Raw genomic sequence first — 19,148 nt, forward strand, 5'->3', positions numbered from 1 at the left:
ATAAACCTGAAGTCTTTGATCACCTTATCAAAGCGTCGATTCCAACTCCGGGGTGCTTGCTTCAGTCCATAAATGGAACGCTGAAGTTTGCATACCTTGTCAGCATTTTTAGGATCGACAAAACCTTTGGGTTGTACTATATACAACTCTTCCTCAATATCACCATTAAGGAACGCCGTTTTGACATCCATCTGCCAAATCTCATAATCGAAAAATGCAGCTATTACTAACAAAATCCTCACAGACTTTAGCTTCGCTATGGGTGAGAAAGTCTCATCGTAGTCAACTCCTTGAATTTTTCGGAAACCCTTTGCGACAAGTCGAGCTTTATAGACACTAATATTACCATCACCATCTGTTTTTATTTGGAAGATCCATTTATTCTCGACAGCCTTGCGGCTATCAGGTAAGTCTACCAAAGTCCATACTTGGTTATCATACATGGATCCCATTTCGGATTTCATGGCTTCTTGCCATTTTTTGGAATCTGGGCTCATCATTGCTTCTTCATACGTCGCAGGGTCTTCATCATTGTTGTCCACAATCATGAAATTTAGATAGGGATCATACCAATCAGGAGTGGTACGTTCCCTCGTCGATCTGCGAGGTTCAGTAGCTTCCTCGTTCAAAGTTTCATGATCATCATCATTTGCTTCCTCTCCTATCGGTGCAGGCTGTGCCGAAACGTCTTCCGGTACTGCGCTACTCTGATCTATGAGAGAAGGTTCAACAACCTCGTCGAGTTCTACTTTCCTTCCAGACACTTCTTTAGTGAGAAACTCCTTCTCAAGAAAGGATCCATTCTTCGCAACAAAGATTTTGCCTTCGGATCTGTGATAGAAAGTGTACCCAATAGTTTCTTTAGGGTATCCTATGAAGATGCATTTCTCCGCTTTGGGTTCTAGCTTGTCAGGTTGTAACTTCTTTACATAAGCTTCGCAACCCCAAACTTTAAGGAATGACAACTTAGGTTTCTTCCCAAACCATAATTCATACGGTGTCGTTTCAACGGATTTAGATGGTGCCCTATTTAAAGTGAATGCGGCTGTCTCTAATGCATAACCCCAAAACGATAACGACAAATCGGTAAGAGACATCATAGACCGAACCATATCTAAGAGAGTTCGATTACGACGTTCGGACACACCATTGCGCTGTGGTGTTCCCGGCGGTGTCAACTGTGAAAGTATTCCGCATTTCTTGAAATGCATGCCAAACTCATAACTCAAGACCTTACCTGGCAACATAGGTAAGAACCCTTTCTTACTTTCATCCATTCTAAACTTCTTTAGAAATCTTGTCCAGGTATGTACTCTGTGAAAGCCCTATTAGGCGTCTTGATCTATCTCTATAAATCTTGATGCTTAAAATGTACGCTGCTTCACCAAGGTCTTTCATTGAAAAACACTTATTCAAATAACCTTTCACACTACTTAATAGTTCTATATCATTTCCAATGAATAATATATCATCTACATATAATACCAGGAATACTACAGAGCTCCCACTCACTTTCTTGTAAATACAGGCCACTCCATGACACTGTATAAACCCGAAGTCTTTGATCACCTTATCAAAGCGTCGGTTCCAACTCCGGGATGCTTGCTTCAGTCCATAAATGGAACGCTGAAGTTTGCATACCTTGTCGATATTTTAGGATCGACAAAACCTTTGGGTTATACCATATACAACTCTTCCTCAATGTCACCATTAAGGAACGCCGTTTTGACATCCATCTGCCAAATATCATAATCGAAAAATGCAGCTATTGCTAACAAAATCCTCATAGACTTTAGCTTTGCTACAGGTGAGAAGGTCTCATCGTACTCAACTCCTTGAATTTGTCGGAAACCCTTTGCAACAAGTCGAGCTTTATAGACAGTAATATTACCATCAGCATTTGTTTTTCTTTTGAAGATCCATTTATTCTCGATAGCCTTGCGGCTATCAGGTAAGTCTACCAAAGTCCACACTTTGTTATCATACATGGATCCCATTTTGGATTTCATGGCTTCTTGCCATTTGTTGGAATCTGGGATCATCATCGCTTCTTCATACGTCGCAGGGTCTTCATCATTGTTGTCCACAATCATGACATTTAGACAAGGATCATACCAATCAGGAGTAGTACGCTTCCTAGTCGATCTGCGAGGTTCAGTAGCTACCTCGTTCGAAGTTTTATGATCATTATCATTTCCTTCCTCTCTTATTGGTGTAGGCTGTACAAGAACATCTTCCGGCACAGCGCTACTCTGATTTACGAGAGAAGGTTCAACAACCTCATCGAGTTCTAATTTCCTTCCAGTCACTTCTTTAGTGGGAAACTCCTTCTCAAGAAAGGTTCCGTTCTTGGCAACTGATGTCTACGCACGCTTCTATTCCTGTAGATAGTGTTGGGCCTCCAAGAGCAGAGGTTTGTAGAACAGCAGCAAGTTTCCCTTAAGTAAATCACCCAAGGTTTATCGAACTCAGGGAGGTAGAGGTCAAAGATATCCCTCTCAAGCAACCTGCAATTACGATACAAGAAGTCTCTTGTGTCCCCAACACACCTAATACTCTTGTTAGATGTATAGGTGCACTAGTTCGGCGAAGAGATAGTAAGATGCAAGTGATATGGATGAATATGAGTGGTAATAACAATCTGAAATAAATATGAAAGGAAGTAAACATGCAGTAGAACAGTAAATAAATGGTGATTCATTATTTGGAAACAAGGCCTAGGGATCATACTTTCACTAGTGGACACTCTCAACAATGATCACATAAATAAATAACTTCTCTTCACTTGTGCTACTTTCTCACACTCTCTTGTTGGATAACAAACACCATTCATTGTGTAGGGCTACAAAAGCACACCTCTAGCCGGAGTAAACAAGCTCCACAACGTCCGGAGTTTATATTAAAGTAACCTCTAGAGTGCATAATAGACCGTTGCAATTTAGACCGAGTACTAACATAGCATACACACTGTCACCAATAGCTATGAAAGGGGGAATAGATCGCATCAATATTATCATAGCAATAGTTAACTTCATAATCTACAAGAGATTACAATCATAACCTACGCCAAGTACTACATGATGCACACACTGTCAACATTACATCATGGAGGAGGAATAGAATACTTTAATAACATCACTAGAGTAGCACATAGATTAATAGTGATACAAAGCTCATGATCACATAAAGATCACACCATGGGAAAGAGAGATGAACCACATAGCTACCGGTAGAGCCCTCAGCCTCGGGGGAGAACTACTCCCTCCTTATCATGGGAGACAGCAATGGCGATGAAGATGGCGGTGGTGTCGATGGAGATGAATCCGGGGGCAATTCCCCATCCCGGCGGCGTGCCGGAACAGAGACTTCTGTCCCCCGAAATGGAGTTTCGCGATGGCGGCGGCACCCCTGGAGTCTTTCTGGAGTTTTGTCAATTGGTATAGGGTTTTCAGTCGCGAGGGATTTTATAGGCGAAGATGCAGCGCATGGGGGTGCCTGGGGGGTCCACCCCATAGGCTGGCACGGCCAGGGGGCCAGCCGCGCCGCCATATGGTGTGGGGGCCCTGGGCCTCCTCTCCGTCTCCCCTTCGGTGTCCTGGTCCGTCTTGGTGAAATAAGATGTTTGGCTTTTGTTTCGTCGAATTCCGAGAATATTGCCCGAATAGCCTTTCTGGAACCAAAAACAGCAGAAAACAGGAACTGGCACTTCGACATCTTGTTAATAGGTTAGTTCCGGAAAATGCATAAAATCATTATAAAGTGTGAGCAAAACATGTAGGTATTGTCATAAAACTAGCATGGAACATTAGAAATTATAGATACGTTGGAGACGTATCAAGCATCCCCAAGCTTAGTTCCTACTCGCCCTCGAGTAGGTAAACGATAACAAGGATAATTTCTGAAGTGACATGCTACTTACATAATCTTGATCATACTATTGTAAAGCATATGAAATGAATGAAGTGATTCGAAGCAATGGTAAAGACAATGACTAAACAACTGATTCATATAGCAAAGACTTTTCATGAATAGTACTTTCAAGACAAGCATCAATAAGACTTGCATAGGAGTTAACTCATAAAGCAATAAATTCTTAATAGAAGGTTTTGAAGTAATACAAAGGAAGATATAAGTTTCAGCAATTGCTTTCAACTTCAACATGTATATCTCAAGGATAATTGTCAACACAAAGTAATATAATGAATGCAAATAAGCAAGTATGTAGGAATCAATGCAAAGTTGACACAAGTGTTTGCTTCTAAGATAGTTGTTACTAGCCGTTGCCATTATTATAAGGATATGGTCTATAGTTGTTACTAGAATTGTTCCGGTAAGCATTGTTGTTGAAATTATTATTTTTAATGAAGTTTACATCAACATGTTCTTCTTGAGCAACCAATGAAGCTAACGGAACATTATTAGGATCAACATTAGTCCTATCATTCACAAGCATAGACATAATAGCATCAATCTTATCACTCAAGGAAGAGGTTTCTTCGACGGAATTTACCTTCTTACCTTGTGGAGCTCTTTCCGTGTGCCATTCGGAGTAATTGATCATCATATTATCAAGAAGCTTTGTTGCTTCACCAAGAGTGATGGACATAAAGGTACCTCCAGCACTGAATCCAATAGGTTCCGCGAAGAAAAATTCAGATCTCGCATAAAAGGTTTGGATGATCATCCAAGTAGTCGATCCATGGGTTGGGCAATTTTTAACCAAAGATTTCATTCTTTCCCATGCTTGTGCAACATGCTCAGTATCCAATTGTTTAAAATTCATTATGCTACTCCTCAAAGATATAATTTTAGCAGGGGATAATATCTACCAATAAAAGCATCCTTGCATTTAGTCCATGAATCAATACTATTCTTAGGCGAGAGATAGCAACCAATCTTTAGCTCTTCCTCTTAATGAGAAAGGGAACAATTTTAATTTTATAATGTCACCATCTACATCTTTATACTTTTGCATTTCACATAGTTCAACAAAATTATTGAGATGGGCAGCAGCATCATCAGAACTAACACCGAGAAAATTGCTCTCTCATAACAAGATTCGATAAAGCGAGGTTTAATTTCAAAGAATTCTCGCTCGTAGTAGCAGGTGGAGCAATAGGTGTGCATAAGAAATCATTATTATTTGTGGTTGTGAAGTCACACAACTTAGTATTTTCAGGAGTACCCATTTTAGCAACAGTAAATAAAGCAAACTAGATAAAGTAAATGCAAGTAACTAATTTTTTTTGTATTTTTAATATAGAGTGCAAAACAGTAAATAAAGTAAAACTAGCAACTAATTTTTTTGTATTTTGATTTAGTGCAGCAAACAAAGTAGTAAATAAAACTAAGCAAGACAAAAACAAAGTAAAGAGATTGGGATGTGGAGACTCCCCTTGCAGCGTGTCTTGATCTCCCCGGCAACGGCGCCAGAAAACAGTCTTGATACGCGTACAGCACGTGACCGTTGGGAACCCCAAGAGGAAGGTGTGATGCGTACAGCGGCAAGTTTTCCCTCAGTATGAAACCAAGGTTTAATCGAACCGAGTAGGAGCCAAGAAGCACGTTGAAGGTTGATGGCGGCGAGATGTAGTGCGGCGCAACACCAGGGATTCGGCGCCAACGTGGAACTGCACAACACAAACCAAGTACTTTGCCCCAACGAAACAGTGAGGTTGTCAATCTCACCGGCTTGCTGTAACAAAGGATTAGATGTATAGTGTGGATGATGATTGTTTGCGAGAAAACGGTAGAACAGATATTGCAGTAGATTGTATTTTAGTATAGAGAATTGGACCGGGGTCCACAGAGTTCACTAGAGGTGTCTCTCCCATAAGATAAACGACATGTTGGGTGAACAAATTACGAGTTGGGCAATTGACAAATAAAGAGGGCATGACCATGCACATACATATTATGATGAGTATAGTGAGATTTAATTGGGCATTACGACAAAGTACATAGACCGCTATCCAGCATGCATCTATGCCTAAAAAGTCCACCTTCGAGTTATCATCCGAACCTCTTCCGGTATTAAGTTGCTAACAACGAGACAATTGCATTAAGTATAGTGCGTAATGTAATCAGTAACTACATCCTCGAACATAGCACCAATGTTTTATCCCTAGTGGCAACAGCACATCCATAATCTTAGAGATTCTGTCACTTCCCAGATTCACGGAGACATGAACCCACTATCGAGCATAAATACTCCCTCTTGGAGTTAAGAGTAAAAACTTGGCCAGAGCCTCTACTAATAACGGAGAGCGTGCAAGATCATAAACAACACATAGATATAAATTGATAATCAACATAACATAGTATTCTCTATTCATCGGATCCCAACAAACACAACATATAGAATTACAGATAGATGATCTTGATCATGTTCGGCGAGATCACAAGACCCGACAATTAAGCACAATGAGGAGAAGACAACCATCTAGCTACTGCTATGGACCCATAGTCCGAGGGGTAGACTACTCACACATCACTCCGGAGGCGACCATGGCGGCGTAGAGTCCTCCGGGAGATGATTCCCCTCTCCGGCAGGGTGCCGGAGACGATCTCCTGAATCCCCCGAGATGGGATTGGCGGCGGCGGCGTCTCTGGAAGGTTTTCCGTATCGTGGCTCTCGATGCTCGGGGGTTTCGCGACGAAGGCTTTAAGTAGGCGGAAGGGTAGGTCGGGGGCGACGCGAGGGGCCCGGGGAGACAGGGCGGCGCGGCCAAGGGTGGGGCCGCGCCGCCCGCCCTCCTGGCCACCTCGTGGCCCCACTCCGTTGACTCTTCGGTCTTACGGAAGCTTCGTGGCAAAATAGGACCCCGGGCGTTGATTTCGTCCAATTCCGAGAATATTTCCTTACTAGGATTTCGAAACCAAAAACAGCAGAAAACGACAAGCGGCACTTCGGCATCTTGTTAATAGGTTAGTTCCAGAAAATGCACGAATATGACATAAAGTGTGCATAAAACATGTAGATATCATCAATAATGTGGCATGGAACATAAGAAATTATCGATACGTCGGAGACGTATCAAGAACCCCGGCAGGGCTTCGCCTAAGCACTACTAGAGGTGTATGAGGAGGAGGGGCGGCTAGGGTTTGGGGAGAGGGGGGCGCCAGCCTTGGTGCCTCTAAGGGGTGCGGCCAAGGTGTGTTTGGTGTGGCCGGCCCCCTCCCCTTGTCCTCATTATATAGGTGTAATCCCCAAGGGTTTGGCCAAAGTCTTCGAATAAGACCCCAATTCAAAACTGCCATATGGACGAATCCTACTTGGGGTGGGACTCTCCCCTTTCCCTTTGGTGGGGTGGCCGGCCCCCTTAGGTGGAGTCCACCTGGGACTCCTCCTCCCTATGGCTGGACGGCCAAGCTTGGTGGAGTCCCACCTTCCATGGTGATTTCTTCCGGACTTTTCTAGAACCTTCTAGAACCTTCCATAAATACACCGGATCATTTTCAAACTTAAAAAATGACTTCCTATATATGAATCTTATTCTCTGGACCATTCCGGACCTCCTCGTGATGTCCTGGATCCCATCCATGACTCCGAACAAAAGTTCGAACTCCATTCCATATTCCATATCTACTTAAAACGACATCAAACCTTAAGTGTGTCACCCTACGGTTCGTGAACTATGCAGACATGGTTGAAACTCTTCTCCGACCAATAACCAATAGCGGGATCTGAAGATCCATAATGGCTCCCACATATTCAACGATAACTTAGTGATCGATTGAACCATTTACATACGATACCGATTCCCTTTGTCACGCGATATTTTACTTGTCCGAGGTTTGATCATCGGTATCTCTATACCTTGTTCAACCTCGTCTCCAACAAGTACTCTTTACTCGTACAGTGGCATATCATCTCTTGTGAACCATTCACATGCATGCTTGCAAGCTAATCAGACGACATTCCACCGAGAGGGCCCAGAGTATATCTATCCATCATCAGGATGGACAATATCCCACTCTTGATCCATATGCCTCTACTCATACTTTTCGAATACTTAATCCCACCTTTATAACCACCCATTTACGCAGTGGCGTTTGATGTAATCAAAGTACCTTTCTGGTATAAGTGTTTACATGATCTCATGGTCGAAGGACTAGGTAATTATATATCGAAAGCTTATAGCAAATTGAACTTAATGACGTGATCTTATGCTACGCTTAATTGGGTGTGTCCATTACATCATTCATCTAATGACATAACCTTGTTATTAATAACATCAAATGTTCATGATCATGAAACTATGATCATCTATTAACCAACAAGCTAGTTATACAAGAGGCTTACTAGGGACTCCTTGTTGTTTACATAACACACATGTATCAATGTTTCGGTTAATACAATTATAGCATGGGATGCAAACATTTATCATAAACATAAAGATATATAATAACCACTTTATTATTGCCTCTTGGGCATATCTCCAACAACAGCTCCTCCATGAACTTCATCACCCTCCAGCCTGAGCCACCATTTTCTATGGTGACAATATCAGCGCCATGTACATGTCTTCAAATCCGGCCCAACACCAATGCACCAAACATGTCGAGATTGATCTTCACTTCGTTCGTGACAAGGTGGCTCTTGGAGAAGCTCGGGTACTTCATGTTCCCACAAGCTCACAATTCGCTGATATATTTACCAAGTGGCTTCCTACAAGTGTGTTCCATGAATTTCAGTCCAATCTTAACGTCGCTGCAAGCATCGTTCCGACTGCGGGGGGTTGTTGAACACACGTTATGTTATTACGTTCTACTTGCAACTGTTGTACTCCCTGGAAGATAGGATCTCATCACTAGTGGAAAACAGGGCTTTTGTTCTGGGTGGTAAGGGCCTTTTGTCGCGGGTGGCCATCCGCGACAAAAGAGGCGCGATAAAAGGTCCACCTTTTGTCGCGGGTCGCTTACCACCCGCGACATATAGTCCACCACGTGGCAGGCGCGGGGCGCGCAGGGGACAGGCCCTTTTGTCACGGGCCGTATTACCACCTGCAACAAAAGGCCCTCTATGTGGCGCGCGCACAATGCTGCTGCTTTTGGGTTTGAGGGGTGCAGCACCCCCCCCCCGCCATCGACCCCCTTTTATTTCATTTTTTCATTCGAAAATAAAAGTTGCATATATTTGTACGCTACTAGAAGTGGTACACGTTCATTCATTATATATATATATATAGATCGATCAAACAAATATTGGAAGCAAAAGTCGATTCCCCTTACATATTCGTAGATTCCCCTTACATATATATATACATGGAGCTCACGATCGACAAGCGGTACTAACGACCGTCTATTTGGAGGTAGAGCATCTATTTGGACTAAACAAGCCTTTGTTGTTTAATACTTCTCTAACCAAAAGTCCCGCCAGTTCCTCCGCGATTCCTAGTAGGTGTTCCTTTGGTTGGAGTCTGTCCCGCATGAAGTCGACCTATATACGAAAATGAGATGAGTATGACTATATCAATCTTGATAACGAAATATTGATGATAATAAATAAAGTTGTGAATGTTATTGCTTACGTTGAATTTATTTTTGTTACTGCTTCTCGGTGGTTAACATGCGAATGGACTCGCAAACGTAGTATCCACATAGATTCGTCCCTTGTGGCTGCTGGGGGCACGGTACGAGAGTAAATGTTAGCTTCTCTCGCCTGGGTACCCTCCTTATGATGATTCTTGAAACCTCTCCAAGCCCTGCCAGGCAAAAGAATGATTGAATGAGTGGATAATTAATTGATATCTCACGAAAGATATAGCGCGGCGATGAAGGAAATTACACTTGGAGCAACCTCGCAGAGTCGCGGAACTCGTCCACGCCTCTACTCGGTGGGTCTCTTACTTCAACTATTCCCTTATCGAGGTTGAATGTCTAGTAGAATCTAGTGGAAGCTGCACATGTTATGTATATACGTCAGGAATTACACTTAACATCGAGTAAGAAAAATTGAATGTGCATAAAAGATCATTAAGACTCTCACTCGTAGTTGTAAGGAAACAATATTGAATCACAGAAATATTTCTCCCCCAAAAACCTTAGTAGGTTTCCCCCCGTTTCTTGGCGTTTATGCTTTACCGTTTCAACATGTATTTTATCTGGGTCAACAAACCCAATATTGATAATATTATTACTTTTCCATTCACTGATCTTCGATCCGCATAAGAGAACACATAAGATATAATGAGTATATGCAATGAAAACAAACATGAACTGAATGAAAATGAACTTATATGTAGTTAACAACTTACAAGCAATAGCAACTCATGAGAGATTTGTCGAAGGCATCTAAATTGAATAACTGCCAGAGTTCATTCATCTCAATATGGATCTCCTCCTTTCGGTAGTAATATTCAAATGGTATATTCGCCACGATGTACCTTATGTTCTCCTTGCATGCATCAAGGTACCACTGATGCAAATTCCGCATATGTGTTGGCAGTTTATGCAGCTGCTCTTTGATGACCAAGTCGGCCCCGTAGACAAATTTAGGAGCTATATCAGCAGTGGGTAGTGCAGCATCTGCTACAAGCAGCAATTCCTCCACGGTAACTGAATAGGCAGCCGCTAGGCTTGCAGCTTCTTCCATATCGAAACCACCATGTTCCTGGTACACCTTGGGAACATTAAACACTTTGAGTGCTGGGATCGATTGTTTGGGCTGATCTCCGAGGAGGGGAACTTCCTTTCTCTTTTTGCCTTTTGTCGTTTGCTTGGCCTTGAGGGGTGCACTTGTTGAACTTGACTTTTTCTCGGCTGCACTTCTAGCTGATGATTTGCTCGTGCCAGCAATATCCTTCTCCTTAGCCTTTTCATCCTTCTTCTCGTCAATTACCTTCGCAAGGTGGCGTGTATAGTCATCCTTCTTTTCGTGTAAGTCATACTGCGATGGTGTGTTCAGAAAAGTAACAGCATATTCTTTTTGCTTCTCTGTGTATGGCTCTGGCGCTGGAGGTTTCTCCTTATGAAAAAAATCATAATTGTATTTCTTAACAATGGCATCATTTTCCTCCTCAGTACGATCGTAAGGACGGGGGGGAGGAACCTTTGGTACTTTTGGGAGGGGCGACATCTTGCGGACAGGACTCTTGAAACGCTTCCGGCTGGGTGCATTCCGAGTCTTAGTGGGCGGAGGCGGCGGCGCTAGAGATGGAGATGGACTACAGATGTCGTGGTCGACGTCGTACCCATGGGGTGATGGTGGCGACATGTGATCGGTAGGAGGAGGTGATGGTGGCCTACGATCACTCGGAGGAGGTGATGGTGACCTGTCTGGGACGGCTGGTACTAGGGGCTACCCGGCTCGGCAGCCTGATGTTCTTCTTTTCCCGGAGAATGATTTCTCCCAGACACCTCTCTGAGTGTAAGCCCCCCATCACCTCCAGGGATTTCGAGCTCCAATGTCTCCCACGACGGTACAACTGAATCCACCCCGACACGAGCATAGCCAGCTGGAATCTGATTGCCATGCCATGTTGCCGGCTCACCTTCAGGTCCAAATGCCGGTAAGACATAGCCGACCGCCACCTTAACAGACACCTTCCTGAACACCTCATGGAGATCACAAGGTGTTTGCTCCTTGATTCCGTCCAAGGGGTCGCCAGGACCGGCATCTATCATCATCCGTGTAGGCGGGGCCTCCGAGTCGGCCACGCTGCTGTCTCGTCGCTGAGATATGCCGGTGGTATTATCTGGCTGGCGATGTCCTTTAAGATCATTAATCTCCCGCTGCTGCTGCTGAATCTCCCGCTTCTGCTGGTCTAGTTGCCGTCGAAACTCAGCCATCCGGTCATTCTGCACCTCCAGCTCACGTTGTTTTGCTCTCGCTCGGCTTCTATAAGTCTCCGCGTCATTCGGAAACCCAAGCGCCCACGGAACACTAGGGCCGTAGCCTCTTGTTCGTCCTCCCTTTTCAGGATTACCGAGGACAAGCGTCAGCAAGTCTCTCTCTATCGGGAGCAAACTTCAGTTTTCCCGCTTTAATATCAGCCGTCACTTCAATCCATTTTTCCTGGGTACCCTAACCTTGTTGTCACTTTCAACAAGGTTCCCTCATGTCATACTCACAGCCATGCCCAAGGAACCAATTTCGAGCCCTAGTGTCCCATCCTTCTCGCTCTGGTTCTGGAGTGATCCCATTCAGCTTCATCTCAGCCTCTTGTGCATCCCACTTAGGCATGGCTACTTCGTAGCCCCCTCGGCCCGTATGATGGTGATATTTCTTTTCGCTTGCATTCTTCTTGTTTTTCTTTGACAGGTTCACAGCCTCCTCTGATTCTTTGTACTTGCACAAATTCTTCCCGGTTATGCTCCTGCTTCGCTAGATAGTTTTCGAATCTTGGAGGCTTCTTCTCGGCCTTTTAAGCTGACCATAACCGGTTCTTATACGCTCGGAAAAGTTCCCCCATCTTCTTAAGAGCCCATTTCTTCACTAGCGCCCTCTGCTTGGCATTCTCAGAGTCCGATCCCAAATTTGGCAAAGTGAAATGTGACATGAGGTCGTCAAAATGTGTGTTTTTGTACCTATCGGCAACCTGATCTTCGGACACATTCTTGGTCTTGTTCCATTCTCTAATAGTGATCGGGAGATGATCTCTAACCAGAACTCCGCACTGATTCTTAAATGTCACTCTGACACTCGCGGGTGCCACCGGTTGGCCTTTCGGTGATATAGCTTCAATGTTGAAGTGGTCTTTTTTGCCCAATTTCTTTGCCGGGCCTCGTTTCTCCAACTTATCTTCGGAGGCCTAAGAGAATAAAAATCAGTTAATTTATATACATATGTACATATAGAATTCCATTAATGCCTCAACTGATCGTATACCTCGTCATGACCGGAGCCGTCGGCTTCTCCATCACCGGAGCCGTCGGCTTCTCCATCACCGAAGTCCTCGGCTTCTCCATCACCGGAGTCGCGGTCTTCTCCAGCTCCGGAGCCGTCGGCTTCTCCATCACCGGAGCCGCGGTCTTCTCCAGCTTCTCGGTCGGCTTTTGGACCATCGCAGATTATGTCCTCGAACAAGTCTTCCTGTTCCAAGTCTCGATGGATTTCGAATGGATCCATTGTTTCTGCAAAAAATTAAATCGATAAGTACATGGTCTAACCCTAACCAAACCCTAACCCTAATGATGACGCATGTTTAATTACGAGAGGGAGAGGGTGTCGGCGACGCGTGTTTGCGAGAGGGAGAGGGTGTCGGCGACGCGTGTTTGCGAGAGGGAGAGGGTGTCGGCGACGCGTGTTTGCGAGAGGGAGAGGGTGTCGGCGACGCGTATTTGCGAGAGGGAGAGGGTGTCGGAGACGCGTGTTTACGAGAGGCAGAGGGTGTCGGCGACGCGTGTTTACGAGAGGGAGAGGGTGTCGGCGACGCGTGTTTGCGAGAGGGAGAGGGTGTCAGAGAGGCGTGTTTACGAGAGGGAGAGGGTGTCAGCGACGCGTGTTTGCGAGAGGGAGAGGGTGTCGGCGACGCGTGTTTGCGAGAGGGAGAGGGTGTCGGAGAGTGGTGTTTGCGAGAGGGAGAGGAGAGGGAAGTTGCGGCGTTGGGGGTGTTCGCGAGAGGGAGAGAAGAGGGGAGTTGCAGCAGAGGAGGCTCGGGTGTTCGCGAGAGGTAGAGGAGAGTGAGAGAGAGGGGAGTTGCGGCGTCGAGTGATCGCGAGAGGGAGAGGGAGCACGGGACGAGGGCGATTGCACGAGAGGGAGAGGAGAGGGCCGGTGTCGGCGTCGGGGGTGTTCGCGAGAGGGAGTCGTCCGCTAGGGCTATGTACTATAACTAAATACACTAAATAACTAACTAAATACATATACTAAAAAACTAAACTAAATACATATACTAACTAACTATAAACTAACTACTAAATACATTAACTAAAAAACTAACTAACTAATTAACTATTAAACTAACTACTAATTACATAAAACAAATGAACTAAAAACTAAAAAATTAAAACTATAACTATACTAACTACACCTAAAACTATACTAACTAAACCTAAAAACTATACTAACTAAAACTATACTAACCTAAAATAATTACAGAAACTAAAAGAAACTAAAACAATTACAGAAACTAAAAAAACTAAAAAAAACTAAAACAATTACAGAAACTAAAAAAAAAATGAGCTCGGTAGAGTGGCAGCGGTGCCAGCGCGCTACCTTGCAGCGGCCGAGGCGGTTGGCGGCGGCCGAGGCGCGGCGGCGGCCCGAGAGGCAGTTGGCGGCGGCGCTGGAGTCAAGGCAGAGGAGGCGCGCGGCGGCGAAGCCCGAGGCAGAGGAGCGCGCAGGCGTCGGCGGCGATGGCCCAAGGCGGAGGAGCGCGCGGCTGAGGGCGTCGGCGGCGGCGCTTAATCTAGGGTTGGCCTCCTGGTCGTCGCGGGTTGTGGCTTGGCCCGCGACGCGCGGAGCTTTTATACTGCCCCCCTTTTGTCGCGGGTGGTGGCTCAACCCGCGACAAAAGGCCCCCCTTTTATCGCGGGCCATGGCACGACCCGCGACAAAAGGGGGGTCTTTTGTCGCGGGTCGTGCCGGGTTGCTTTGGGCCTTGGATAAGCACTGGCATCATAATGAACTTCCGCTTCATGCACAACCAAGGAGGAAGGTTGTAGATACATAAAGTCACGGGTCAGGTGCTGTGGATCGCAGCTCTGCTCCCAGAAGGATTCATGCCATCTGTACTTAGACCAAAGTATAAGTTCTTTGCCTCACCTGCAAAATCCGGGAACTCTCTCCCGATGTTCCTCCACTGCCGACCATCAGCGGGGTGCCTCAACATCGCGTCTTTCTTACGTTCTTCCATGTGCCATCGCAACAACTTGGCATGCTCTTTGTTTCTGAACAAACGTTTCAACCGTGGTATTATTGGAGCATACCACATCACCTTCGCAGGAACCCTCTTCCTGGGTGGCTCGCCCTCAACATCACCAGGGTCATCTTTTCTGATCTTATACCGCAATGCACCACATATCGGACATTTATTCAAATTCTCGTACTTCTCACCGCGGTAGAGGATACAATCATTAATGCATGCATGTATCTTCTGCACATCTAATCCTAGAGGGCAGACAAGCTTCTTTGATTCATATGTACTGACGGGCAATTCATTATTTTTTGGAAACAACTTCTTTAATATTATCATCAATTTCTCAAATCCCGAGTCAGTCACACCGACCTCTGCCTTCCATTTCAGCAATTCCAATATGCTACCTAGTTTTCTCTGCCCATCTTCACAACCTGGGTACAATAATTTGTGGTGGTCCTCTAACATCTTGTCGAACTGCAACCTCTCGTTATCCGTGCCACAATCTCTTCTTGCATCAGAAATGGCCCGACGAAGATCATCATCAACAGGATCATCTGATGCCTGTTCTTCACCTCCTTCTTCTTCATTGCCGTCCATTGTGGTATCATCGCATTCAGAGAACATAGATCGGTATTGGTCATCATTATCTTCTTCTTCATCGCCCTCTTCCATCATAACCCCTTCTTCTCCGTGCTTGGTCCAAACATTATAGCTGGACATGAATCCAAACCGAAGCAGGTGGCTCTTAATGTCTCTTGAGCAAGAGTAATCCTTCTCGTTCTTACATTTTAGACATGGACAGCACATAAAACCTTGCTTCGACTTGTTGGCCTCGGCCACAAGCAGGAAAGAATTCACGCCCTCTCTGAAAGCGGGAGCACATCGATTACCGTACATCCATGGATGACTCATCTGCATCATAAGTACAATTATATATGTATCAGATGCAATCACCTTGCTAAAATTAGTATTGTACGGACTATGCATATATATACGAAAAAATAGTTGCTAACCTTTTAGGATCAAAAAGAGGAGAAATCTTATCAAATAAAATCAAGTGGCATCCCTCTCACAAGCATTCCATCAAACACCTCTTGTGCACATGTAGAAAAAATGAGCTAGCATACACCTCCACCTTCACCACCAAGGAAAAAATGAGCTGGGGGGCTGGCTGCGTGTCTATATATATAGGCATGGCCCTTTTGTCGCGGGCCGTATTACGACCCGCGACAAAAGGGGTGCCGACCCCTTTTGTCGCGGGTCGTAATACGGCCCGCGACAAAAGGCCGCGACAAAAGGCTCTGCCCGCTCCAAATGACTTCAGAGCGACGTGGCCACCCCATTTATCGCGGGTGCAGGCGCGCCCGCGACAAAAGGCTCCCACGAAAGCCCTATTTTCCACTAGTGCATGCACTTCATGCGCCTCATGTAACAAATATGTGTACTGCCCCTCCGTAATGCAATACAATCAGTTCAGTTCTATTATTTAGTTAAAACTACCTTGAATATTGCACGAATCTACAAGATCTTGAGAAAAATACATCGCTATCTTGTACTAACATTCTGTTGCCATTCAGTCTCAGTTTCAGTTCAATAATAATTGCATCTAGTTCAGCAAAAGCAACAGATGATGACCGAACGTGCTACTCCACTAGGCCGCTACAACTGAACGGTGACACCTCGAGCTCCCATGGCTGCGAGACGCTGGTCCACCGTCTGGTCGCCAACCACGTTGGACCTCGCGGCCGCACGCCGTGACACGTCGAACCTCTCGCCGTCTCCCCAGAGCGCGTAGGCCTCCTCCCCGTGCGCCGCGTCGTCGCCGATCTTGAGCTCGTCGTCGGGCATGCGCAGAGGGATGACGAGGCCCACGCAGAGGAGGATGCCGGTGGTGACCACGACGTTCCAGACGACGACGAAGAGCGCCGCGGCGAGCTGCTTGCCCACCTGCGCGATGCCGCCGCCGTAGAAGGCGCCGCGCGTGCCCGGGACGTGCGTGTGCAGGGAGGTGAGCTCCGGGGTGGCGAGGAGCCCAGTGAGGAGGCCGCCGAGGAGGCCGGCGACGGCGTGGGTGTGGAACACGGCGAGGGTGTCGTCCACCTTCTGGAGGAGGGCGGACCTCTTGTGGAGCACCATCATGGTGAGCCACGGCACGCTGCCGGCGGAGATTCCCATCAGCATCGCCGCCCACGTGTGCACCAGCCCTGCGAGCGCGCCATGAAAATATAATGCAACACAAAAGACAACAACACACAGTGTGACGCAACAGATGCAGAAGGAATAAACTTGTACTGGCATTCTATGACGATTCAGACAAAGGATCTGGTACCTGCGCCGGGGGTGACGCAGACGAGGCCGGTCATCATGCCCTGCACGGCGCCGATCACGGAGGGCTTGCCGAAGAAGATGACGTCCAGGCAGGTCCAGGTGAGGAGGCTCGCCGCCGCGCTTACGTTGGTGTTGAGAACCGCGACGGACGCCGTGAGGTTCGGGGCGTACGGCGCGCCGCCGTTGAACCCGGCCCAGCCTAGCCACAGCAACCCGCCGCCGGCGATCATGAGAAGAATGTTGTTCGGCGCGAACCTCTCCCTGTCACTCTTCATCCTCGGCCCCACCTGTGAGAAACCAACGGCCTGACGCGATTAACAACGCATCCTGATCTGTGCCATAGGAATGTTCACCACGACTCCACACGTCTCGAGCTGACTCTTGAGCACAAGAAAAGTAAACCCTGCCGGTGGCTCACGAGTAATGCCGTCTACGTACCCAGTAGGCGGCGGTGAATCCGGCGACGCCGGAGGAGAGGTGGACGACGTATCCGCCGGAGTAGTCGATAACTCCCCATTGGTAGAGGAAGCCGCCGCCCCAGAGGCTGAATGCGCAGACGGTGTAGGAGAGGAGCAGCCAGAGCGGGCTGAAGGCCATCCAGGCCCTGATGTTCATCCGCCCCAGCAGCGCCCCCGCCAGCAGCACGAGCGTGATGGCCGCGAGCTGGAACTGGAACAGCACCAGCGACGCCTCCGGGTAGAAGGGCTGCGTGGGGCCCACCTCCAGCTTGCCGCCGGCGCCGTAGTGCGCCGTGGCCGGGAAGGACGCGCGCGCCACGAGGAACTCCTGCGTCAGCGCCGGGCCGGCCTTGCCCCAGAACGGGAAGAGGCGGTCGCCGAACGCCATGCGGAAGGCGAGGAGCACCCAGACGATGAGCGTGGAGGCGTAGGCGTAGAGCGCCATGAAGGCCGAGTTGACGGCCCACTTCTTCTTCACGATGCTGCCGTAGAGCACCACCAGGCCAGGCATCGACTGGATGCCCACGAACGTCGCCGCCGTCAGCTGCCACGCGTTGTCGCCCTTGTTCAGCCATTCCGGCACCGTCGGGAGGTCGGTCGAGTACGGGCCCGGCAGAGGCGGACTGGCCATTGCTCGCTGCTACGAGTGACGTCGAGGTAGGATCACGATCGTTGCGACGCGGCTCCTCGGCGTTGCGCGCCTACAAGTAAGCGCGCGGCTGACCGGCAGCAGTTGGTGGGGATCGAGTACGTGAGCCCCATGAACCAGACACGAGCAGCCCAATTGGCATTCCCATTCCATTCCATGTGAGTTTTTCTATACTTTCTTCTCGCCCGTGCCGTGCGCGTTTTGGCTTCCTGTTTTCATTTCCAAAAGATCTTCAGGTATCCTTTGGGTTGTTCCGTTCTTTGATTATTTATTATGAAAGTTGGCAACAACTTGTAGGTCTGGATCTCATCAATCGGGGTTAGGCTCGGTCCTCCAGGAGTCCATGAGATCTGAACCAGAGTTTTAAATTTCGGTACCAACAACACGTCGGCTCACTGAATTTAGACGCATTTTTAACAGCATTTGCTTCTTAAAAGGGATCAGAATGTTTTTCTGAAGTTTCAAGATAAAAATATTTATAAACCTTAAATATCGGGTTCGCATGTGGCAGGGGAGATGGCGGCATCAGCCGCATGAACAGAGTTTGACAATAGGCAGCATCAACAACGAAATCCAAGTTTGGCACTAGGCTGTCTTGCATTCCGCTCGTGACTAGCCGCGAGTTGAAACTTTCTTTCACGATCGGCCGTATTGAGAAGGTCATCAGAGCATCTCTAGCAATTTACACCGTGTGCAAATATATCGCCTCAAAGGTGAATATAGTAAACGGTTTTGCTATGTCTCAGTCAACTGAGATTTTCTTAAGTCTAAGTCACTTACAAAATGTGCTTTGAGTTGCACTTTTCCGTTAAAAAAGTGCAATTACACTTTTGTGCAACTGAACCGAGTTGCACTTTCTTTCGAACCGTAGCTGCGACTCTTTCTGAGCTGATCGAGACTTAAGAAAAT

The 19,148-nt window shown here is 46.9% G+C and overlaps 1 protein-coding gene across 1 annotated transcript; it reads right to left on the minus strand.

Moving 5' to 3' along the window:
- Positions 1-16,463: 16,463 nt before the first annotated feature.
- LOC124668644 (ammonium transporter 2 member 3) lies at positions 16,464-18,221 on the minus strand. The gene is made up of 3 exons (XM_047205747.1): positions 17,571-18,221; positions 17,134-17,419; positions 16,464-17,008 (listed from the first exon to the last, which is right to left on the minus strand). Exons 1-3 carry the CDS (start codon positions 18,219-18,221, stop codon positions 16,464-16,466), a joined length of 1,482 nt encoding a protein of 493 aa, XP_047061703.1.
- Positions 18,222-19,148: the final 927 nt, after the last annotated feature.

The sequence above is a fragment of the Lolium rigidum genome, chromosome 6, assembly GCF_022539505.1.
Source record: "Lolium rigidum isolate FL_2022 chromosome 6, APGP_CSIRO_Lrig_0.1, whole genome shotgun sequence".
NCBI lineage: Eukaryota > Viridiplantae > Streptophyta > Magnoliopsida > Poales > Poaceae > Lolium > Lolium rigidum.